The sequence below is a fragment of the Triticum aestivum genome, chromosome 2D (genome assembly GCF_018294505.1).
Source record: "Triticum aestivum cultivar Chinese Spring chromosome 2D, IWGSC CS RefSeq v2.1, whole genome shotgun sequence".
NCBI lineage: Eukaryota > Viridiplantae > Streptophyta > Magnoliopsida > Poales > Poaceae > Triticum > Triticum aestivum.
Window position 1 is genome coordinate 236,321,652 of NC_057799.1, and position 22,121 is coordinate 236,343,772.

The window sequence follows — 22,121 nt, forward strand, 5'->3', positions numbered from 1 at the left end:
TGCCACAGTGGCACACAGGAGGTGGAAAGGCCTACAGTGCTGCGAGCTTATCGCTCGTGTTACAGGACAAGACGCATTTAATGCGTAGCTTAGGTGTCCCTTAGCTTTATTGGGGACGGGAACGAGGCCCGTCCCGTCCGTTGCCGCCTCGCCTTGCTTCGACACGCGCCCAGGCCAGCGGTGCATGCGGCGCCATGTAGGCAGGTAGGCAGCTGAGGTGGCGCGGTGGTAGGGTCTTCACGAAGATCTGCATGCCACCACGCAGGTGCTTGCTGAGTTGGCGTAGAGGCCGCCCGTCGCCACGCAGGTGCCTGCCCAGCTGGTTGAGCTAGCAGCTGCTTGGGGACGGTAGTGGAGTCTTGGTCGACGCGGGCCTGGCTGTGGCCCCACTGACGCCCTCGGCAAGGGCCTTGCCGGGGGCCCGGCAAGGGTCTTGCCGTGGCGTTGCAGTCGTCCCCGGCAAGGCGCTTGCCGGGGGTCTTGTGGATCTCCTTGGCAAGGATCCCGCCGAGGGTCACCGTCTTCTCGTTCTCATCTGATCTCATATCTCTATGGTCTTGACAAAGATTTGCATGCTACAACGGAGGTGCCTCCCGAGCCCTAGTTCCAATGTGGTTGGTTGAGTTGGAACCCGTGGGCTCAAGGGTGGCTCGCTCTGTTAGCATCGGGCAAGTTGCCCCGGCAAGGGCCTTGCCGGGGGAGTCCACCTCGCCCTCTCGCTCTTTGGTATCTTTGGTGTTGGCGTTGCCTTGGCCATCTTGTGCTTCGGCTTCTCTCCGGCACCCCTCCTCTGCCCTACTTAGTGTGGTCGTGGCGCGCGGCTCCGACTGCCCGTGCACAAGTAAAGGGGTACACAGGTGTGACCCTACTTTTGTACACCGACACCTAGGTACATGTCATCGTCACTGACCTTTGATGATAGTGTATTTTCTGAATGCAAATTGATGGTTTTTGATTGATGCTTATTGCTAGAGTAATTTCTTGTTCCTCATGTTGAATGAGTAGTTATACTGCTGTCAAAAGTACTCCATACACACACTGTCAAAACTGACAAGACGGTGGTGGAGGTGGGAATAAATGTTCCACAACATCTGGTGGATTAGAAAATAAATGTGTGTAGTTTGCTCCACAGCAACTACACACATTGTCAAAACTGACAAGATGTTATACTGTTGTCAAAACTGAAACTGAAAACTGCTGTCATTTTAACTGAATTTCGGTGAAGACATAATTGCAGTGGCTAGTCCTGGATATTGGTGAGAATCGGTCTTGTGGTTGAAATTCTTCCACAAGTTCTGAATATTGTTACATTTGGTCAATCACTACAGTCACTACTGATGTGTAAATTTTGAACTAACTCAAGAAAAGTGAGGTAGAAAATTCATTGTCAGATGTTTGAAAATTCAGTTTCGAAGCTTCAGTTTTGCATCACTGAAATATTGTCTGAAGCTTAGTGTGAATGTTCTATTTCCAGAGTACAAGATCACTGAATACAGTTTCTTGGGGGTCCTATTTTTCAGTGTAAATGTTCTATTTTCAGTGTAAATGTTCTCTGTAATGGAGTGAGAATTAGTTGATTTTTAGGGAGATGACTTAAAAAAATTAGTCAACATTGATTTATGAGGGAGTAGAATTGTTGAGAAAAATGACATTTTGTTCATTGGCTGCTCTATTGGAGTATTGCTTGTCAAATCTGTGAGTAGAAAGTTTAGGGCTATGTCTAGAAAATCATGCTAGTCCAACAATATTCATCAAAGCCACACATACACACACATAAATGCAATTCCACGCACATACAGCAAGCAAGCATGTCATCTGCATTTCCACACCGACTTCGGCAGCAGAACTGTAAATAATCTGATTTCAGTGCACTCATGGAAGCAAGGATTTTCCAATCAATTAACAGTGACAACTGAAGTTGCAGAACAAATAATTCAAACTTCTTTTGATCAAGTTACAGAACAAATAATTCTGTTCTCATTATGTAACTGAAACTTGAGTTTAAGTCATTTTTATAATCAAGTCACCATGTTTTTGTTACTGAAACTTGTGTTGTGCTCTCTAACAAACCTGAACAATGAAACTTGTGCATTCTGTCTATTTCTTCAAATATAAAAAATGATTCAAATAAATCCAAATAAAGCAAATAAATTCATATGATTCGAATAAATCCAAATACTTCGATCCTTTCTTTTCCTACCATTTCTCATTGAACCCATGACACAATACATACATACGACACAAGCCATACACATGACACAATACATACACATGACACATCACATATTCTTATCCTTTCTTTTCCTTTTCCCTTTCCCTTTCCTTTTTCCTTTCTCTATCTAATCATTTCCTTGTTCTATAATGGCCTTGGTGTCAGTAATTAGCTCAGGACTGCAGTATACACCGATTATTTCCTCTCCAGCATTCTGTAGACATTCCTTATGCAGATGCGGCATCTTGTAGTTGTTTCCTCCTTGATCTTTCATCACTTCAACCATGACTGCTTGCAATGTCATAAAGCTTTTGAACAACTTATGGGCATTGTAGTTCTCAAACTCCTCCTCTACACCATGTACCAGTTCCTGTATATTCATAGGCGCTCTGCAGTCGGTTAGGGATTGGAGGGAGCAGTGGAAACAAAGATCTAGAACACTGAGCTCGGGGCTGTTTGGTGGTTGTTGCAATAATCGAATATCCAGATCTGTCTGTGCCACGGCTTCTAGAAAACCAGCATCATTAGGGAGGACATGCGGTGTTGCATTATCTTGTTGAATGAAGATCGTTGTGTCCTCGTTACCGTCAGGCCATTTTTCTTGAATGGTAGGGATTACTTTATTGATCAGGTAATCTCTGCACATAGGTCTAGTAACTTTGACCGGCTTCAACTCTATTGTCCCCCTATCTCTGTTCTGGCTTGTTCGTTGTGCCTCGGTCTGTACCACGAATGGCCAAATGCCAAGTTTTCCATCAAATGTCATCTCCCCATCTTCATTGTAGCGAGGTTTGGCCACAGCTGTTAGAAACATTACCTTCCCAATGCTATGAGTATTGTGCATAGTTCGATTTGGTTCTTCTTCTCCAGGCAGTACGTAGTAGCTACTCTTCACTCGGGTCATATCATACCATTTCTCATCGATGTGGACCATATTTGTCATTGGCTTGAACCTGGGCCAAGGACTTGATATCCATCTTTCATCCATCATGGATAGGCAGAACTTTAGTCTCGCTATCTTGTTTTGTGGCTTGAGGGTGGGTTTGATGGTGCTTGTGATGCGTTTCAGCTCTTGCAGTTGAAATCTGTCATGTAGGGTTGATCGGGGCACACCTAAACACCTGGCTAGAGAACGGATTCTGCTTCTGTTGTTCAAAGGGATTGTGGCTATTCTCGACAGATCTAGTCCTTTTCTCTTCCTACCACTTTTGTTCTTCTTGCTTGAAACATCAACTTCTTGGCCTGTTGCAAGTTGTCGTTTGGCTAGATTCCATATTCTTGTAACTGTTCGCAGGTTAACATTCAGCATAGTCGCAATGCGCACCTTGTCATACACGTGAACCTGTCCATCTCTAAGCTCGATTACTCGAAGAGAAAAGTAAACACCATGTCTCTCCTTGTCTGTCATGTCCTTCCCTCTTGGATTGCCATGTCCATCAGCTTCTTGAGCTTCTTGCACCTCTGCATCTTCTTGTGCCTCTTGAGCTTCTTGCACTTCTGCATCTTCTTGTGCATCTTGAGCTTCTTCCTCTTCAGGAAACCAATTCAATTCAATGTCTTCATCCTCCTCTTCCGGGATCAAGTTCAAATCAATAGCATCACCTTGATGAGCTTGTTCTTCTTGTTGAGCTTCATCCTCCTCTTCCGGGATCAAGTTCAAATCAATAGCGTCACCTTGATGAGCTTGTTCTTCTTGTTGAGCTTCGTCCTCCTCTTCCGGGATCAAGTTCAAATCCATAGTTGTGTGCTCCTGTCTGATCTCATAACAAGCGTATACACGAGATGAATGGTTAGCATATAATTATAACAAGAAAACCATGAAGAATCCTAGACAAAAAGGAAAGAAACCAAGAAAGGGAAAAGTAGATATTAAAAGTACTCCTTGTTCATAAGCAACTACAGATCCTACTACATCTCTCTTTTTTTTTGCAGGGACCAGGGCCAGGAATTAAAAAGAAAACAAAAGCAGGGGTCAGGAGTACATCTCAACTTTTACTGTATTTCTTGTTGACAACTAGTGCAGGTACACATTCTGAATATTGAAATTATCTTCTGTTAGTTGAAACAATATTTGGAGTATTTATGATGATCAAAGTGTTTCTTACTCAAGTGTAATTTGTTGCCTCATCCACCATTTAGTATCCCCTGCTTGACTCAAGCTCAGAATCTAGGAGTAGAATAGAGTAGGCTTCAATTTGTCAAAACTGAATTTTACTCACTGAAAATATGACAGTGGAGTACTGTCCAAACTGTATTCACTGTCTAAATTTCATTGATGTCAAATTTTATTTATGTGTCAAGTTTGACATCAACTTGACTGAACATCAACTTGACAGATCAAAACCTGACAGAAATTGACAGGTTTTGGAAGAAAATGACAGGTTCTGAACATCAACTTGACTGAATAATATAGTGTCAATTCTGATTGTTAACAGCAGAATAATACAGTTAATAACAGAGTAATGGAGTGAGAAATCTTACTGTAAATTCAATTACTGTAGTTACTGAAACTTCACTGTAATTATGCAAATGAAATCATTATTCTGTAAATTCAGTTCAAAGAATTAGCCTAAATGCACATTGATGCTCATTCATCTTCTTTCTCAAAGTTAGGCTTTGAACTTTGGTGATTCTCTAGTTCAAAGCACTTTGAGTACTCCACAAAATTCAGTCTGGTGTTAGATCATTTACTGTAATCCATTCATCAAAATTCAGAATGGTTCATGACAATATTTTACACAGAATGTTCAGACATTGTTACACAGAATGTGTTACACAGAATTTTTGAAGACTCAATATGCATTCAGATTGATAATGCTAATTACACAGGAGTAATTGCTAATCCATTCATCAATATGGTTAATCTGTAGCATAAAAAGTTCTTGTTGTGCTAGTTAGTGGATGGATGCTTCAGCAGAATATTCAGGTCAAAAAACGTGTTAATGGACAACCACAAAGGGAAACTACAAGTGTTGTTTTCTGCAAGAACCCACATATTTTTTACTACATCCTTTTTGTTTTCAGCAACTACAGGTCCTACTACATCTCCTCTCATTTTTTGCAGGGGGCAGTGCTAGGAATTAAAAAGCAAACATAAGCAGGGGCCAGGGCCAGGAGTACATCTCAACTTTTGTTTCCAACTAGTGCAGTTGCATGATCAGTTGAACCTGAACCTGAACATGTTCAGTTAACAGAACCTGAACATTTTAACCTCCCCTCTCCCTTTTCAGGTGAATGTGGATGTTGCACACTATTGTGAAGGTGTAGCACTGCCCAATTCAATTTCTACTGCACATTTCGACTACAAATTCACCTTTTCAACAGCAGAGGCGGGGCAGAGGACTCAGACGACGAGGAGGAGCAACAGCATCAGACGTCGAGAACTTGATCAGGGGGGCGTCGGCGTCGTCCAGCAGCAGCAGCATCAGAGGCTGGAGGGGATGGCGGCGGCGCAGAAGGAAGCGACGGTCGGGGACTTGCCCAAATCCCGCACCGGCGGCCACGGGCGCGAGGAAGCGAGCAGAGGGTGAGGGCGCGGGCCGCACCGGCTGGGGACGCGAGCAGGGTGACGAGGGAAGTGCCGTCAGCCGTGGAGGAGGCGCGCGTCCAGTTGGTCGCCGCGGAGGAGCAGTCGCCTCCGTGCGGGTGGCAGCCCAGCTCGCCTCTGTGTGGGCGGCGTAGGTGGGCAGGGGCGCCACAGATTGGCAGCGGCAGCGCAGGTGGGCGGCGGTGCAACGGCGACGGAGGTGGGCGGCAGCGCGCTGGGCTGTACGGTGGCTGCCGACGGCGCGCTGGGCTAGTTCCTGCCGGCGGGCGACCGGAGAGGAGGAAGAAGCAAAGGGGTTAATTAGCATGAGATTTAAAATCCTAAGGTTTTGTTTTGCAAAAATCACAATAAACTATGCCATGGACAACTTTTCCCGGACGGAGGGAGTACTATAAATAAAAATAAACTAGTTCTTACTAAAAATAAACTAGTTCAACTAGTTCTATTTTTTTTTTACTAAAAATAAACTAGTTCTATTGATTCAACTAGTTCTTACTAAAAATAAACTAGTTCAACTAATTCTATTAATTTTCTTACTAATTCTATTAAACACTTACTAAAAACAGTAAAAAAAACTATATTGAATTTTTTCTCTAAACTAAACACTATTACCCTAATTAACATCTAGTTAAACCCTACTGCCCTAACCCTACTTGCCTAGTTCTTAAGCATCTACAAGTACTAACTAATTAGATGAACCCTACCTAGGTTCTTAAGCATCTACAACTACTTAAGCACCCATTGATGAACCCTAGGAATTTGTCCTAAAAACTAATTAAGCATCTACAACTACGAGAAGTGCATCGCTGCACGCAGCGGTAGCTACAAGCACGGCATCCACGGCGGCAGCAACTTCGCGATTCGAATTAGGGAGACGCGCTAGTTAGAGTATAGATGAACGTTGGCTATTGTATATGCGTATTGGAAGGACCATGACTGACAGCATAACCTGACACAAGCGGACAAGCCGCAGGGTCTGTGCAGCACGGGCCCTCAACTCATTTTATCACGTAAGACCATAGTACCTACAAAGCACAACAGCGGCCAAAGGTTGCCGAAGTCCACATATATCATAATTTCTCCTTGACAAAAGCTTCCCCACCAGATAAATCGAAGAGACTACACAGTGAGCTAGCAATTTTTGCCAGCTTTTCAAATTGCCACGAACAAATCTATCAGAAGAAAATAGAGTACCAGAAACAAAGAATTATTACCATGGATTGCCATGACACACCATTGCCACTAACAAAACTATCAGATTTTGTACCCGAACCTAGAAGCCCGTAGCAGCCACGTAAAACTTGCAACAACAAAGTAGAGGACGTCTAACTTGTTTTTACAGGGCTTGCTGTGATGTGATATGGTCAAGACGTGATGATATATAAATTGTTGTATGAGATTATCATGTTTTGTAACAGTTATCGGCAACTGGCAGGAGCCATATGGTTGTCGCTTTATTGTATGAAATGCAATCGCCATGTAATTGCTTTACTTTATCACTAAGCGGTAGCGATAGTCGTCGAAGCAATAGTTGGCGAGACGACAACGAAGCTTCGATGGAGATCAAGGTGTCAAGCCGGTGATGATGGTGATCATGGCGGTGCTTTGGAGATGGAGATCAAAGGCACAAGATGATGATGGCCATATCATATCACTTATTTGATTGCATGTGATGTTTATCTTTTTATGCATCTTATTTTGCTTAGTATGGCGGTAGCATTATAAGATGCTCTCTCACTAAATTTCAAGGTATAAGTGTTCTCCCTAAGTATGCACCGTTACGACAGTTCGTCGTGCCAAGACACCACGTGATGATCGGGTGTGATAAGCTCTACATTCACATACAACGGGTGCAAGCCAGTTTTGCACACGCAGAATACTCGGGTTAAACTTGACGAGCCTAGCATATGCAGATATGGCCTCGGAACACTGAGACCGAAAGGTCGAGCGTGAATCATATAGTAGATATGATCAACATAGTGATGTTCACCATTGAAAACTACTCCATCTCACGTGATGATCGGACAATGTTTAGTTTATATGGATCACGTGATCACTTAGATGATTAGAGGGATGTCTATCTAAGTGGGAGTTCTTAAGTAATATGATTAAATTGAACTTTAATTTATTATGAACTTAGTCCTGATAGTATTTGCATATCTATGTTGTAGATCAATTGCTCACGTATAGCTTCCTCATTTTATTTATGATATGTTCCTAGAGAAAACTAAGTTGAAAGTTGATGGTAGCAATGATGCGGACTAGGTCCGTGATCTGAGGATTATCCTCATTGTTGCATAGAAGAATTATGTCCTTGATGCACCGCTAGGTGACGGACCTATTGCAGGAGCAGATGGAGACGTTATGAACGTTTGACAAGCTCGGTATGATGACTACTTGATAGTTTAGTGCACCATGCTTTACGGCTTAGTACCGGGACTTCAAAAACATTTTGAACGCCACGGAGCATATAAGATGTTCCAAGAGTAAGACACGTTAAAACTCTCGGGCTCAAACGGATTAGGGGAGACATAGGTTCAACCCATAGGGGCATCTTAGGAACCTATTCCACAAACTTCGGAAGTAAACAACACAAGCTCGAAAGCAGAGCATGGTTGACAAAAGGAGAGGATACAATTTACCAAAGGCATTATGTATCTGGGAAAGAACTTCACGAGGTTCTTTGAATATGAAGGACACTGTCGGATGATAATCCAAATATGGATCCGGCGATCCACAACGGAGCTGATGTGAGTATCGATATTCAATCAGAAGAAGGAATAATGCAGAGGCATCGGATTTTGGGAATATCTGATAATTCCAAAGCTTAAATGCAAAGGAATTATGATTTCCAATTCGGGGGATCAAAAGCAGATGCTCTAATCAAAAGACAAGTAAGTAGAAAAGACATAGACCGACAATCATTCAAGGTTTGATTTGCCGAGAACTAGCTCATGCCCGGAGTGGAGTCTGAGCCAGAAGGATAAATAATTACCAAGGAATAACTAATGAATGTGTGCATTCACGCATGTCGAATCAATAGGATAAGAATGACAAACTCAAAGGAGTTTAATGAATATTGTTAGACATATGGAATTAACCATAATGCAAGATGATAAGGAAGAACAGGAGCAATAGGCTACTGAGGATTATCGGAAGAACGAATAGTATCCCAAAGAATTTGTGAAACACATAAACAACTGGGGACGAACGGATCCCCGGTAAGTGTGAGGAATTATTCACACATGTATTCATGCGGAATAGGAGCTGCAAGGCAGCAGGCACAAAGGATTCTCGGAATATCCGAAGTATTTCAGGGTATCTTGTAATAACAAGAACAATTGGAAATGAAGGTATGAACGACAAGTGTATGCAGCTATCCTTAGGGATTTATCGGTGATATGGAATTGCAACGGCGAAGGCACAAGGGTTTTGGGGAAACATCAGAGAGTATCTTCAAAATCTTCTGGTGCAGCAAGCGATCATCTGGACTGAAGGGGCTCTCCGGGAGAAGTATTTTCGAGAACCTAAGGTTAGATTTTAGCAAAATCATTTAACCCGAATAGAAGCGAGATCAGAATCCTAGAGTATAGACGAGGAATAAAAGATCCTAATACCACCCAATTGGCAACGTGGGCCCGTAAGCCACACAACCATGTTAGTAAAACCGTTTTCAAGTACTAGACTCAACTTCGGCCAAGGAGTTGGAAGGGGACTACCTACAGGCAGTCGGCTCTGATACCAACTTATGACGCCCTCGATTCAATCGTACACTAATCATACACACAAATGTGTACGATCAAGATCAAGGACTCACGGGAAGATATCACAACACAACTCTAGACACAAATTAAAATAATACAAGCTTTATATTACAAGCTAGGGACCTCGAGGGCTCGAATACACAAGAGTCAGCGGAAGCAACAATATCTGAGTACAGACATGAGTTAGACAAGTTTGCCTTAAGAAGGCTAGCACCAAAACAACGACGATCGAAAAGGCAAGGCCTCCTGCCTGGGAGCCTCCTAACTACTCCTGGTCATCGGCGGCCTCCAATGTAGTAGTAGGCACCCTCAGTGTAGTAGCAGTCGTCGTCGAAGGTGGCGTCTGGATCCTGGGCTCCACCATCTGGTTGCATCAACCGGAAAGAAGAAGAAAGGGGAAAAGGGGGAGCAAACCAACCGTGAGTACTCATCCAAAGTACTCGCAAGCAAGGATCTACACTACATATGCATCGGTATCAATGAAAGGGGCTGTATCTGTGGACTGGACTGCAGAATGCCAAAAGAGAAGGGGAAAACCTAGCCTATCGAAGACTAGCATCTTCTGGAAACCACCATCTTGCAGCAACAGGAGGGAGTAGAGTAGCATAAAGTAAAGTAGTAGAAGTGTTATCAACCTCGGCCAGAGATCCTTTCTCGACTCCCTGTGAGAAAGCAATCCCAGAGCCATACTATCCATTTCTCATATCCATGTCTCATCTCAAGTATCCAGTTCTAGTTGTATCGATCGGGATACAACTCCGAGCGTCCGTTACCGTAGGACAGGCTATCGATAGATGTTTTCTTCCCTGCAGGGGTGCACCAACTTACCCACCACGCTCAATTAACTCCAGCCGGACACACTTTCCTGGGTCATGCCCAGCCTCGGCCAAACATTACGCCGCAACCCGACCTAGGCTTAATAGAGAGGTCAGCATGCCGGACTAAACCTATGCCCCCAAGGGTCATGGGCCATCTCCCCGGGAACTCCTGCACGTTGCGTACGGTCGGTGAGCAGACCTAGCTACCTCCTTAAAAAAGGCAGGTGCTTACCAGTCCAACCCGGCGCGCGCCGCTCAGTCGCTGACGTCTATTAAGTTTCGGCTGATGCATACGACGCAGAACGCCCATACTATGCCCACGTGATGGTTAGTGCTATCAGGCCAGAGGCCCCTCGGATCAAATATCCAAATCGTAGTGGATTAGGAACGCGCGGTAACAAGCAGAGACTCACGATCAATGTGACCCCGTCGCCCCGTCTCGAGGACTTGCGGCAAGGGCTAGGAATGCCCGGCCACGCCTCGTAATTATCTCACGGGCACCCTCCAGGTCAACCCGTCTCCACATCACTCGCGGGTACCCCTCAGGGTCGACCCGCCTTTTCAAGTAACAGCTGTAAAGTCCAAGTATCCGTGTGTCCAAACATCAAGGGGAAAACCCGAGGAATCACCCCCGGTGAATTCCACTTGATGTAATCATCAAGGTGAACGTAAGAGGATCCACCCTCGAGGTTCACACTTGAGGGGTTGCACGACAGAGTTGTATCGGAAGTGGTTAAGGAGGAAATCACCCTCGATGACCACGACCGAATAGCTACACTACAGGGTTAACATCAGAAGTGCTAATGAGGTCTCACCCTCGGCACTCAATAGTAACCCAATAGTGTCGAGCAATTAAGGGGAAAGTGATGTGCGGTGCCGGGGCCTAGTCTTCGATCCCGTTGGTCGGGTCTTCGATGATGAAGCAGGGGCAACAAGGACAAGGTGGGGGTCACTGATGGATCACTAACCAACCTATACTAAGCAGTTTAGGATAAGCAGGTAGGGTACAATGAGCAGGTTACAAAAGCAGGCTATGCATCAAAATAGGAGCAAACAATAACAGTAGCAAAATCTAATGCAAGCATGAGAGAATGAAATGGGCGATATCGGGATGATCAAAGGGGGGCTTGCCTGGAAGCTCCGCTGAAAGGGAAGAAGGGTCGTCGGAGACGTAGTCGATCATAGGGGCAGCATCGGTCTCGGGGTCTACCGGAGAGAAGAGGGGGAAGAAACAATAAATAAAGCAAACAAAGCGTCATAAAGCATAACAAGGTAATACGACGTGCCGGGTGTGACCTCACGTATGTCTACACGAATAGGTGAAGGGGGAATTCAACCGGGAATGTTTTCCCGGTTCCGGACCTGTGTCAGACAGATGACCGGAGGGGAAATGTTCCATGTTCAGATAGTTAGAGGCATCTGACAGGTAAACGGACTGCGTATTCGGATTCGTCTCGTTTTTCTAAGCAACTTTCATGTAGAAAACATTTTCATCCGAGCTACGGATTATTTTATATTAATTTCCTAAGTTTTAAATGTATTCTTGGACTACTTCTATCTATTTGTTTTAATTACTAAAATAGGAAGAATACTTTTTGTACCCATTGGAAGGTAGCCTAGTGGATGACAAGTGGGGTCCTGGGACCCGGTTGACCCAGTCAACAGTTGACTGGTCAACTATGTTACTATACAGTGGGGCCCATATGTCATTGACTAATATTTGTAACTGATTTAATTATCTAGTTAATTAGCAGTGGGGGCCCATTGTCATAGTGTAGCAACTAAGTGCTAATTAGTCCCTAATCTAATTGCAGGGCCGGCGAGAGGCATAGCCAGCCTCACGACTTGGCACCACACGCACAACACATGAGCACTCGGCCATGGCTACGGCCACAACCGAGGCCAGTGCACGAGCAGCCAGCAGCGGCTGTGGTTAGCAAGGGCAGCGGTAACATAGCAGCAGCGCAAAGCCAGCAAGTAGCAGCAGTATGGCGGAGCAGCAGCAGCTAGCAAAGCAACTAGGAGCTACGGCAACAGCGCTAGTAAGTAGCAGCGGCGGCGCAAGAGCAGCACAACGGCGGGATGGGCTGCAGCACAAGCAGTAGGAACGACATCTAGCCAATAGAAACAGCAGATGGCGAACAATAGCAGCACAACGAAGTAGAGCAGCAACTGCACGCATGCACGCGTACGCGGGAGTTCGGGCATGACGGTGACGGCGCCCTACGGTGTCCAAATCGAAGGGGGAAAAGGAGGATCCAAGGGAGGAGCTCACCGCGAGCTCGGAGGTGCGGTCGGGGAGGCCAGGGACGGGCCAGAGAGGCGGTGGTGACGGCGAGATTGCGTCAACCGGACGAAGAAGAAGATGATGACGCCGTCGACGCAGCTCCCTTCCTTGCGGACGAAGCCGAGCGTGGCGAACCTCGTGGACGTGTTCCCGAGCGACGACGATGACGGTGGCCGCGGAAACAATGAGGCAGCAGTCATCGTGAGTTGTTCGAGCTCGGATTCGGGAAGAAGAGGAGGGGGCCGATGGGGGAAAGAAGGGGGAAAGGATGAGGGTGAGCTAGGGTTTCGTGGGGGCGCTTTTATTGGCCGAGGGGAGTCGACGTGGTGGCCATCCGGCCATGGCACCGTGGGATGGCCGCCACGCCATGGCCCCTGTCTCCTGTATGTACAGAGAACAGAGGAAGGGGAAAGGCCATGGTGGGCTTGGGTCGTGCTACTGTAGCACTAGGCTTCTAATGCACAGTGTGCACTTAGCCCCTTTTCCTTCTTCCTGATTTTCTGTTTTGTATTTTATCCACCATTTTGTGTTTCAAATAAATACTGAATAAGTTTTGTTGAAACCAAAACTTGTCACATAAATAGTAGGCAATGGTTTGAGCTAGCACACAAGATTTCAAGTGGTTTAGAAATACATAAACATTTGTTTATCTTGAAAAGGCAATTTTAGTTGTTGTTGGGTCACTTTATATTTTACTAGGGATTAAATCGGTGAGTAAAATGATGTTGGATTCTACATGAAAATTACTTGGTGCATATTTTCAACAACTGGACATTTTTGATTCTCTGTTTGGATAATTAATAATTTGGCTTTACTTTAAATTTGAATTTGATGTCGGTTTGGAACAAAGTGATGATTAGCAAATTTTAATTATGATGATGTGGCACCATTAATAGGAGTATACTGTAGCATGACACCCCGGGTGTTACAAATCTCATCCACTACAAGAAATCTCGTCCCGAGATTTAAGAGGTGGAACAAGGGGAAAAGTTTTGGTTATGAAATTCTAACGGATCTTCTCACTCCTGTTTGCTCTTCTCGAAGAAGTTGATCCCTTTCGTTGATGTCTTCATTTCTATGCATCAATGTATCATGATGATGTTGTCGTTCTTCCTCCTGGATCTTCACCGTACTTACGAAGGGACAAGTGTTAACTTTGGAAGAATGGACCTCTACAAGGTCGCTTATCTGGTAGATAACATCAGGGAAGGTGGCGGAAAGTAACTCTCGAATAGAAAGTTAAGAAAATATCGAGAGCAAGGTAAGAAGGTACCACGAGAAGTTTCGAACGAGCAGGCAATCGTTCGATGCCTAAACAGAAGGTGAAAGCGGGTTCAGAGCAACGGAATAAATATTGCGTTTGAAACCAGAATAGTTCATCTCTAGGAAGGTGGCTCGTGATCTACATACCAAGCCAAGCGTGAGGAATAACTTTGGAAACAGGGATGTACAGGAGAGTCAGGTTTCGATCCTGTGGAACTGTGGGTTATGGGCCCACCATGTGGGTTAAAAGTAAAAAGGGCGCTGACATCTTGCACGGTCATGATTGCAAGGCATGTTAGAGGAAAGCCTGTCAGTTATGTTGGCAACTAGGTTGGTACCAAGAGCGAGGGACGAAGAGAACCATTTTCCTGCTCGTTAAAACGAGGCGGACCAATAAGGCAAAGCTCTCATCCATCGGGGGTTACCGGAATGTCATCAACATTAGTAACAGGGTCATACTGACCGAATTGTACCTCGAGGTGTTTTTTTATAAGCAGGGAATTATTTCTGCTTATGTAATATAGATCAAAAGAAAGATTAACAAACCCATGGAAAGGAAAATGTGTTTACACTCAAGAATAGGAAGTATATCCTTCCCAAGGAAAGGCGAAGCACGATATACATGATAGGCCAACAAGATCAAAAGAATTTAGATAAAGGGGCAAGGGAAGAATCATGATATTACCCATACAACTGTGTTTGGATAATAGAGCAAGAAACATTTGGCAATGCACTTCCAATGTTCTTGTTATTGTTCGGCGTACCACAGTCATGCTTCGAGGTAACATTAACATGGTGTTTCAAGCAAGATCGAATCTGAAGGTCACAAGAAGTACAACGGAACAATTCCAAGAATGTTAAGGAATGTAATATATAACCAAAACATGACCAAGTCTGTATTTGTAGGAAGTCGAGGATGGTGTCGATGACAACACGAATCATCGACGGGCAAGGATGGTATTTCTCCTCAAGAATTCGATTGATATCTTAGAACAAGGCAGTATATTGATGGTGATCACGACAAATTTTGTCGAGAGGCTCTATGAAGATGCCATCGAGCAGCAACGACATCAAGCAAAAGGAATGATGAAGCAAAGGCTATTGGAACCATGGATACGACACAAGCTCGGATTCAAGCTTGTTGTTCAAGGTGAAATGATAAGATGAGGAAGATCGACGTAAGCTTCGCTCATCGTCGAAAAGTTGTGCTCCAGGAATAAGGACCAGGTAGCACAGTTAAAATTAGCATGATAATGATATACCCGATCAGGCTAGGAATGACTTGCAGGATTATTTAACTCGTAAGCAACGAAAATTACTTAGAGTAATTGATTCGGAGTGCGGGATCGATTCACTTATCGGTGTTCTTGAGTGACTAGTAAATCAGAACCCAGGGGAAATATGAAATCGATGAGAAGCAATACTAGATGAAGACTCATAGGAAGCAACATGGTCCTTTGATATCCTCGAGATACCGGAGGGTAATAATCGAAGGAAGATCAAAATAGAGGTTGCGGAGATGTATTGATCTGCAGAAGGCTGATACGTCCATTTTGCATCATGCTTTTATATCGATATTTATTGCATTATGGGCTGTTATTACACATTATGTCACAATACTTATGCCTATTCTCTCTTATTTTACAAGGTTTACATAAGGAGGGAGAATGCCGGTAGCTGGAATTCTGGGCTGGAAAAGGAGCAAATATTAGAGACCTATTCTGCACAACTCCAAAAGTCCTGAAACTCCACGAAAGTTATTTTTGGAAATAATAAAAAATATTGAGCAGAAGAAATACATCAGGGGGGCCTCCACCTGGCCACGAGGGTGGGGGCGCGCCCTACCCCCTGGGCGCGCCCCCTACCTCGTGGGCTCCCTGTTGGCCCTCTGGTGCCCATCTTCTGCTATATGAAGTCTTTCGCCCGAAGAAAAATCATAAGCAAGCTTTCGGGACGAGACTCCGCCGCCACGAGGCGGAACCTTGGGAACCAATCTAGGGCTCCGGCAGAGCTGTTCTGCCGGGGACACTTCCCTCCGGGAGGGGGAAATCATCGCCATCGTCATCACCAACGCTCCTCTCATCGGGAGAGGGCAATCTCCATCAACATCTTCACTAGCACCATCTCCTCTAAAACCCTAGTTCATCTCTTGTATCCAATTCTTGTCTCTAAGTCCGGGATTGGTACCTGTAGGTTGCTAGTAGTGTTGATTACTCCTTGTAGTTGATGCTAGTTGGTTTATTTGGTGGAAGATCATATGTTCAGATCCTATATGCATATTAATACCCCTCTGATTATGAACATGAATATGCTTTGTGAGTAGTTACGTTTGTTCCTGAGGACATGGGAGAAGTCTTGCTATTAGTAGTCATGTGAATTTGGTATTCGTTCGATATTTTGATGAGATGTATGTTGTCTATCCTCTAGTGGTGTTATGTGAACGTCGACTACATAACACTTCACCATTATTTGGGCCTAGAGGAAGGCATTGGGAAGTAATAAGTAGATGATGGGTTGCTAGAGTGACAGAAGCTTAAACCCTAGTTTATGCGTTGCTTCGTAAGGGGCTGATTTGGATCCATATGTTTCATGCTATGGTTAGGTTTACCTTAATACTTTTGTTGTAGTTGCGGATGCTTGCAATAGAGGTTAATCATAAGTGGGATGCTTGTCCAAGTAAGGGCAGCACCCAAGCACCGGTCCACCCACATATCAAATTATCAAAGTACCGAACGCGAATCATATGAACGTGATGAAAACTAGCTTGACGATAATTCCCATGTGTCCTCGGGAGCGCTTTTCTCTATATAAGAGTTTGTCCAGGCTTGTCCTTTGCTACAAAAAGGATTGGGCCACCTTGCTGCACTTTATTTACTTTTGTTACTTGTTGCTCGTTACAAATTATCCTATCACAAAACTATCTGTTACCTATTATTTCAGTGCTTGCAGAGAATACCTTGCTGAAAACCGCTTATCATTTCCTTCTGCTCCTCGTTGGGTTCGACACTCTTACTTATCGAAAGGACTACGATAGATCCCCTATACTTGTGGGTCATCAAGACTCTTTTCTGGCGCCGTTGCCGGGGAGTGAAGCGCCTTTGGTAGGTGGAATTTGGTAAGGAAAAATTTATATAGTGTGCTGAAATTTACTGTCACTTGTTACTATGGAAAGTAATCCTCTGAGGGGCTTGTTCGGGGTATCTTCACCCCGACCAGTAGAGCAAAGAGTTGCTCCTCAACCTACTGAACCTACTGAAAATGAATGAAATGTCCACTTTGAGATTCCTTCGGGTATGTTAGAAAAACTGCTAGCTAATCCTTTTGCAGGAGATGGAACAAAGCATCCTGATGAGCACCTAATATATGTGGATGAAGTTTGTGGATTATTTAAGCTTGCAGGTATACCCGGTGATTTATTAAGAAGAAGGTCTTCCCTTTATCTTTGAAGGGAGATGCATCGACATGGTATAGGCTATGTGATGATACGGGATCATGGAACTACAAACGATTGAAATTGGAATTTCATCAGAAATTTTATCCTATGCATCTTGTTCATCGTGATCGCAATTATATATATAATTTTTGGCCTCGCGAAGGAGAAAGCATCGCTCAAGCTTGGGGGAGGCTTAAATCAATGTTATATTCATGCCCCAATCATGAGCTCCCAAGAGAAATAATTATTCAAAGTTTTTATGCTCGGCTTTCTGATAACAATCGCACCATGCTCGATACTTCTTGTGCTGGCTCTTTTATGATGAAGACTATTGAATTCAAATGGGATTTATTGGATAGAATTAAACGCAACTCTGAAGATTGGGATCTCGACGAAGGTAAGGAGTCAGGTATGACACCTAAGTTTGATTGTGTTAAATCTTTTATGGATACCGATGTTTTCCGTAAGTTTAGCACTAAATATGGACTTGACTCTGAGATAGTAGCTTCTTTCTGTGAATCTTTTGCTGCTCATATTGATCTCCCTAAGGAGAAGTGGTTTAAATATCATCCTCCCATAGAAGTAAAAGTAGCTGCACCTATTAAAGTTGAAGAAAAGACTATCACTTATAATGATCCTATTGTTCCTACTTCTTATGTTGAGAAACCACCTTTCCCTGTTAGGATAAAGGATCATGCTAAAGCTTCAACTGTGGTTCGTAAAAGCAATATTAGAACTTATACACCTCCTGAGCAAATTAAAGTTGAACCTAATATTGCTATTGTTAAAGATCTCTTGTCTGATAATATTGATGGGCATGTTATTCATTTCCGTGATGAAACTGCTAGAATTGCCAAACCTTGTGCTAAAGATAAACATAGACCTTTGGTAGGCATGCCTGTTATTTCTGTTAAAATAGGAGATCATTGTTATCATGGCTTATGTGATATGGGTGCTAGTGCTAGTGCAATACCTCATGACTTATACAAAGAAATTATGCATGATATTGCACCTGCTGAGATAGAAGATATTGATGTCACAATTAAACTTGCCAATAGAGATACTATTTCACCCATTGGAATTGTTAGAGATGTTGAAGTCTTGTGTGGGAAAACTAAATATCCTGCTGATTTTCTTGTTCTTGGTTCCCCACAAGATAGCTTTTGTCCCATTATATTTGGTAGACCCTTCTTGAACACTGTTAATGCTAGATAGACTGCGAAAAGGATGTTGTTACTATTGGTTTGGGTGATATGTCTCATGAGTTTAATTTCTCTAAATTTAGTAGACAACACCGTGAAGAGGAATTACCTAGTAAGGATGAAATTATTGGTCTTGCTTCTATTGCCGTACCTCCTAGTGATCCTTTAGAACAATATTTGCTAGACCATGAAAATGATATGTTTATGAATGAAAGAAGGGAAATAGATGAAGTATTCTTTAAACAGGAACCTATCCTGAAACACAATTTGCCTGTTGAAATCCTAGGGGATCCTCCTCCACCCAAGGGTGATCCCGTGTTTGAGCTTAAACCGTTACCTGATACTCTTAAATATGCTTATCTTGATGAGAAAAAGATATATCCTGTTATTATTAGTGCTAACCTTTCAGAGCATGAAGAAGAGAGATTATTGAAAACTCTGAAGAAGCACCGTGCTGCTATTGGATATACTCTTGATGATCTTAAGGGCATTAGTCCCACTCTATGTCAACATAAAATAAATTTGGAGGAAGATGCCAAACCAGTTCGTGATCATCAACGACGGCTGAATCCTAAGATGAAGAAGTGGTAAGAAAGAAATACTAAAGCTCCTTGAGGCAGGTATAATTTATCCCGTTGCTGATAGTCAGTGGGTAAGTCCTGTCCATTGTGTCCCTAAGAAGGGAGGTATTACCGTCGTTCCTAATGATAAAGATGAATTGATCCCGCAAAGAATTATTACAGGTTATAGGATGGTAATTGATTTCCGCAAATTAAATAAGGCTACTAAAAAGGATCATTACCCCTTACCTTTTATCGATCAAATGCTAGAAAGATTATCCAAACATACACATTTTTGCTTTCTAGATGGTTATTCTGGTTTCTCTCAAATACCTGTGTCAGCCAATGATCAATCAAAGACTACTTTTACTTGCCCTTTTGGTACTTTTGCTTATAGACGTATGCCTTTTGGTTTATGTAATGCACCTGCTACCTTTCAAAGATGCATGATGGCTATATTCTCTGACTTTTGTGAAAAGATTTGTGAGGTTTTCATGGACGATTTCTCCGTTTATGGATCCTCTTTTGATGATTGCTTGAGCAACCTTGATCGAGTTTTGCAGAGATGTGAAGAAACTAATCTTGTCTTGAATTGGGAAAAGTGCCACTTTATGGTTAATGAAGGTATTGTCTTGGGGCATAAAGTTTCTGAAAGAGGTATTGAAGTTGATAAAGCCAAGGTTGATGCTATTGAAAAGATGCCATGTCCCAAGGACATCAAAGGTATAAGAAGTTTCCTTGGTCACGCCGGTTTTTATAGGAGGTTCATTAAGGACTTCTCAAAAATTTCTCGGCCTCTGACTAATTTATTACAAAAAGATATACCATTTGTCTTTGATGATGATTGTGTAGAAGCATTTGAAATACTTAAGAAAGCATTGATCTCTGCACCTATTGTTCAGCCACCTGATTGGAATTTACCCTTTGAAATTATGTGTGATGCTAGTGATTATGCTGTAGGTGCTGTTCTAGGGCAAAGAGTTGATAAGAAATTAAATGTTATTCAATATGCTAGTAAAACTCTAGACAATGCTCAGAGAAATTATGCTACTACTGAAAAAGAATTCTTAGCAGTTGTATTTGCTTGTGATAAGTTCAGACCTTATATTGTTGATTCTAAAGTAACTATTCACACTGATCATGCTGCTATTAAATATCTTATGGAAAAGAAAGATGCTAAACCTAGACTTATTAGATGGGTTCTCTTGCTACAAGAATTTGATTTGCATATTATTGATAGAAAGGGAGCTGAGAACCCCGTTGCAGACAACTTGTCTAGGTTAGAAAATGTTCTTGATGACCCACTACCTATTGATGATAGCTTTCCTGATGAACAATTAAATGTCATAAATGCTTCTCGTACTGCTCCATGGTATGCTGATTATGCTAATTATATTGTTGCTAAATTTATACCACCTAGTTTCACATACCAGCAAAAGAAAAAGTTTTTCTATGATTTGAGACATTACTTTTGGGATGACCCACATCTTTATAAAGAAGGAGTAGATGGTGTTATTAGACGTTGTGTACCTGAGCATGAACAGGAACAGATCCTACGCAAGTGTCACTCCGAGGCTTATGGAGGACACCACGCTGGAGATAGAACTGCACATAAGGTATTGCAATCCGGTTTTTATTGGCCTACTCTCTTCAAGGATGCCCGTAAGTTTGTCTTATCTTGTGATGAATGTCAAAGAATTGGTAATATTAGTAGACGTCAAGAAATGCCTATGAATTATTCACTTGTTATTGAACCATTTGATGTTTGGGGCTTTGATTATATGGGACCTTTTCCTGCCTCTAATGGATATACACATATTTTAGTTGCTGTTGATTACGTTACTAAGTGGGTAGAAGCTATTCCAACTAGTAGTGCTGATCATAACACTTCTATTAAGATGCTTAAAGAAGTTATTTTTCCGAGGTTTGGAGTCCCTAGATATTTAATGACTGATGGTGGTTCACATTTTATTCATGGTGCTTTTCGTAAAATGCTTGCTAAGTATGATGTTAATCATAGAATTGCATCTCCTTATCACCCACAGTCTAGTGGTCAAGTAGAATTGAGTAATAGAGAGCTCAAATTAATTTTGCAAAAGACTGTTAATAGATCTAGAAAGAATTGGTCCAAGAAACTTGATGATGCATTATGGGCCTATAGAACTGCATATAAAAATCCTATGGGTATGTCTCCGTATAAAATGGTTTATGGAAAAGCATGTCACTTACCTCTCGAACTAGAACATAAGGCTTATTGGGCTATTAAAGAGCTCAATTATGATTTCAAACTTGCCGGTGAGAAGAGGTTATTTGACATTAGCTCACTTGATGAATGGAGAACCCAAGCTTATGAGAATGCCAAGTTGTTTAAAGAAAAAGTTAAAAGATGGCATGACAAAAGAATACAAAAGCGTGAGTTTAATGTAGGTGATTATGTATTGCTATACAACTCTCGTTTAAGATTTTTTGCAGGAAAACTTCTCTCTAAATGGGAAGGCCCTTACGTTATCGAGGAGGTCTATCGTTCCGGTGCCATAAAAATCAACAACTTCGAAGGCACAAATCCGAAGGTGGTGAACGGTCAAAGAATCAAACATTATATCTCAGGTAATCCCATAAATGTTGAAACCAATGTTATTGAAACCGTAACCCCGGAGGAATACATAAGGGACACTTTCCGGAACGTTTCAGACTCCGAAAAGGAATAGGTATGTGGTACGGTAAGTAAACCGACTCCAAAACAGTTTTATGGCAATATTTCTCCGTTTTGGAATATTTAGAAAAATAGAAAAATAAGAAGCAGTCCGGGAAGGACACGAGGCCTCCACGAGGGTGGAGGGCGCGCCCTACCCTCTGGGCGCCCCTACCTCGTGGGCACCTCGTGTGCTCTCCGGACTCCGTTTTCTTGCACGATACGTATTTTGGTCGGTAAAAATTCATTATATAATCTCCCGAAGGTTTTGACTCCCGTATCACGCAATTATCCTCTGTTCTTGTTTCGAGCTGTTTTTCTGACAGATCTAGATCATCATGAC

At 43.0% G+C, this 22,121-nt stretch overlaps 1 protein-coding gene across 1 annotated transcript; it reads right to left on the reverse strand.

The window, feature by feature from the left end:
• Positions 1–2,166: 2,166 nt before the first annotated feature.
• LOC123052652 (uncharacterized) lies at positions 2,167–6,055 on the reverse strand. The gene is made up of 2 exons (XM_044475958.1): positions 5,526–6,055; positions 2,167–3,966 (listed from the first exon to the last, which is right to left on the reverse strand). Exon 2 carries the CDS (start codon positions 3,948–3,950, stop codon positions 2,340–2,342), a length of 1,611 nt encoding a protein of 536 aa, XP_044331893.1. The 5' UTR covers positions 3,951–3,966; positions 5,526–6,055; the 3' UTR covers positions 2,167–2,339.
• Positions 6,056–22,121: the final 16,066 nt, after the last annotated feature.